At 44.4% G+C, this 3,837-nt stretch overlaps 1 protein-coding gene across 1 annotated transcript in view; it reads left to right on the forward strand.

Moving 5' to 3' along the window:
* The first annotated feature begins 571 nt into the window (after positions 1-571).
* tob1b (transducer of ERBB2, 1b) overlaps positions 572-3,837 on the forward strand; it is a 3,495-nt gene continuing 229 nt past the window's right edge. The window contains exons 1-2 of the mRNA XM_084323241.1: positions 572-816; positions 1,855-3,837. The exon at positions 1,855-3,837 is cut by the window's right edge and continues 229 nt beyond it. Coding sequence (XP_084179367.1) covers positions 2,020-3,072 — 1,053 coding nt within the window. The 5' untranslated portion in view covers positions 572-816; positions 1,855-2,019 and the 3' untranslated portion in view covers positions 3,073-3,837. The remainder of the gene's footprint in view (positions 817-1,854) is intronic.

Consider the following 3,837-nt stretch of genomic DNA (forward strand, 5'->3'; position numbering starts at 1 on the left):
CACGCCCCTGGTTTAGTTAATGATCTACTGTGTGACTAGTGTGACTAGTGGTGAAAATCATTCACTGAAAGTCTAATGACATATTGCCTAATTCTTTGAGCCATTGACGTTATGTACAATGGCATAACCTCTCAATGTTTAACCATTGCTCTAATGGTAGGAATCAAGGTTTATGTATTATCAGGATGGACGAATTTGTTTGGTCTTCCTTCATTTTAACCATGTTAATATTGGAAGTTTTACAGTAATTTGCTTGGATCACATATATTTTAACCAAAATATAGAGTAGTTCCCATGGGCTTATCAACAACCTGCTCCATAACCTAGTCCAAAGCACATGAAAGGCGAAGCACTACCGTAAATAGAACCATGCAGTTGACTGACTGGTGAAATACACCAATCGCAATGCCAGTTGAGGTAGCTCTAAGTGACGAAGTCAGTACTTGGCCAATAGCAACCATCTACTGGGTGTTGACCTCTGTTCGCCGCATCACCGCCTACTTGGTGTCCGTGGCGGAGGACTACTATATAAACAAATCAGCCCAAGTTTAAAGGACAGAGTTGTAAAAACTCCCAGGCAGTGGGGAGTTAGCTTGGTAACCCGCTTAGACAAATTCAAATTTACCCCACAGAAACAAATCCGCCTGGAACTAATTTATAGAGAGACACACAACACAACGACAACAACATTTTATATATATCCATTAGCTAGCCCGCTAGTTAGCTGAAGAATCGGTCAATAACACTTCGACAGCTTGCCATTAACTAAGCAGAAGCGGATTCCCGTTGCTACAAGGACCTGCTGTGAATTTCAATGTAAGTATCAGCACGACTCGTTTTTCCTTGTCACAGGACATCGTTGTCACAGCTGTCAGTCCGTGGTTGCAATGTTGTTTTCCTACCTGCGTCAATTTCTCAACAGTCGGGGCTTTTTGGGCTCAAATTGGTTTATTTCCGACCTAAAGGAGTTGGACCAAATCTTCTAACGTTGTATTAGTCGACAGATGATTAGTCCGTCAACCAACGATGCAACGGATAAACACGAATCACCTGTTCTTGGCGTTCTATCGTTGAGGTTTTCTCCACCGCCTCTGACCGGGGATCTATAAAGCTGGCTGATGGTCAGCTGGTCAGCTAGCAGTAGTAGCTGATGCCAAATACATTCCGTTCACACCCTCGACTAAGTTGACTAGCTATCAGTATTATGTCCGTGATTTAGAATGAAGCGAAGATTATTTGATATCTGTTCGCGACATATAATGATATGATTATGCGAAATATTTGTCCCGCCGTTGGATAAATTGGTTTATGACCGTGGTCAGAAATCCAATGATGATTATGTAACGGGCAACCATTCTATTTGTTAACCCGTCCGTGGTCATTCAGCTAGTTGGGTTAGTTCTCAGTAATCCTGTGACTGGGATACACTAGGCAGCAGATCTATATGAATACAATTATGTCTTCAAAAAAGTCCTTTTTGACTAGATTGACACACGCAATCAAATCCACCCTTAGGCTGAGGTCAACTGATTTTATCTGTCATAGTAGACCTCTAGGGAACACTGCTGACACGTCTCCATGAGTCAGTGGCCTATGTTTATTTATAGCTGTTGATATTGTACAGCTGAGATACAGCACTGCTGTGTGGAGGGGGAAGTGAATAGTGAATGCAAAGTGCTTGATGGCCATGATTTGAAGGCGATTAAGATTAGCTATAACATCAAATGAACCTTTTTTGTCTCTTTACAATCCGACGAGAGAATGTCTTTTGTAAATGTGTTTCTCCCCCTCCCCCCTGTACCATCAGACGGGCTCAGACAGAGGCATAACACTGTTCTTTTCTCTCCGCTTCAGGATCAAGAACTTGACCCTGTGGAAGGAAGGATATCAGTTTCAGCAACACACACCAAATCAGAGTTTCTTCATTTCACCCATCACTGCTGCCTTGGACGTTTTTGCAACACTCGGAACAAGCGACTTTGTGACCGAAAAAGAGTCACCCTCAACACTGAAGCAGCTATGCAGCTTGAAATCCAAGTAGCACTCAACTTTATTATTTCCTATTTGTACAACAAACTCCCCCGGCGACGTGTGAATATCTTTGGCGAAGAGCTCGAGAGGCAGCTGAAGAAAAAATATGAAGGCCACTGGTACCCGGATAAGCCATACAAAGGTTCAGGATTCAGGTGCATCCACGTAGGGGAGAAGGTGGACCCCGTGGTGGAGCAGGCCGCCAAGGAGAGTGGCCTGGACATCGAAGACGTCCGGAATAATCTCCCTCAGGACCTTAGCGTGTGGATCGACCCATTCGAGGTGTCCTACCAGATCGGGGAGAAGGGCCCGGTCAAGGTGCTGTATGTGGACGATAACAATGAGAACGGGTCAGAGCTGGACAAGGAGATCAAGAACAGTTTTAACCCGGAGGCCCAGGTCTTCATGCCAATCAGTGACCCCGTCGGGGCTTCCTCCGAGTCCAGCTCCCCCTCTCCTCCCTTCGGCCAGTCCGCCGCTGTCAGCCCTTCCTTCATGCCACGCTCCACGCAGCCCTTAACCTTCACCACTGCCACCTTTGCCGCCACCAAGTTCGGCTCCACTAAGATGAAGGCCAGCGGCGGCCGCAACAACAACAACAGTGGCAGCGCAGGTAACAGTGGCAGCAGTGGCAGCAGTGGCAGCAGCAGCGGCAGCAGCGGCAGCAGCAGCAAGTTGGCCCGCACCTCCCCCACCAATAACCTGGGTCTGAATGTGAACACCCTACTGAAGCAGAAAGCCATCTCCACCTCCATGCACTCTCTGTACGGGCTGGGCCTGGGGCAGCAGCAGAAGGCCTCCGCTCTCTCCCCTAACGCCAAGGAGTTTGTGTTCCCCAGCCTGCAGGGCCCGGCCAGCCCCGGAGCAGTGTTCCCGGGGGAGGGCTCCCTGGGGCTCGGCCCACTGCAGTACAACAATGCCTTTGACATGTTCGCGGCCTACGGAGGCCTCAATGACAAGTCTCTTATGGATGGCCTCAGTTTCAGTCTGAGCAACATGCAGTATTCTAACCAGCAATTCCAGCCAGTCATGGCTAACTAAACTCATCATGAAGATGTTATTTATGAATGATGGTGGCTCAAAGAGAAGGAAAAACAAAACGCACATTAGAAACTGGACTTTCAAGGAAACTATGTCTAGTCAAGTCAAGCGCATGTGCCCAAGGGTGTTTTTTTTTTTTTTTTTTTTTTTAACTGTGCCCCCTTGAGTTTGTTCTACTAGAAGCTTGTTGTACAAACACGTCCAAGCTTGGTTACTTAAATTCAACATGCATCATTGTTTTTCTTTTTCCTTTTTGCCAACCAAGCACAAAATAATTTTTTTACTATGTTGGAAAAAAAAATACTCCCAAAAAAAATGAAGACAAAAGAAATACATGCTTCAAAGTTCTGGCCTCTTACAGTATTTTACAGGTGGTAAGACAAGGCTGATTTTTACGAATTGGCACTACTAAGTGGAGTTACTTGGTCTTTTTCTAATTGTATAATTTAATTTAGTACAGAGTTTGTAAGATATCAGAGTATATATTGTTTCTATGACATGGTGTTGCATTTATATCTTTTTACTACTTCAGTGATCTGTGATGGCTGCAGCAGCTTTTCCTTATTTCTTCTTTATTTTCTTTTTTTAAAGATAATAATTGTTAAAAGAAATCCATCTTTAAAAAAAATACATCAAATATTCTAAAGATTGTGTACAGAGTATTCCTTTAGCGGTGGGATTCAAGTGTAGGAATATTTGCTTTTATCGAAAGAAAGAATTGTATTTTCTGTTAAGAGGTAAAAAAAAGATTTTGCTATATTATGG

This window comes from Notolepis coatsorum (assembly GCF_963971535.1).
Source record: "Notolepis coatsorum genome assembly, chromosome: 10".
NCBI classification, from domain to species: Eukaryota; Metazoa; Chordata; class Actinopteri; order Aulopiformes; family Paralepididae; genus Notolepis; species Notolepis coatsorum.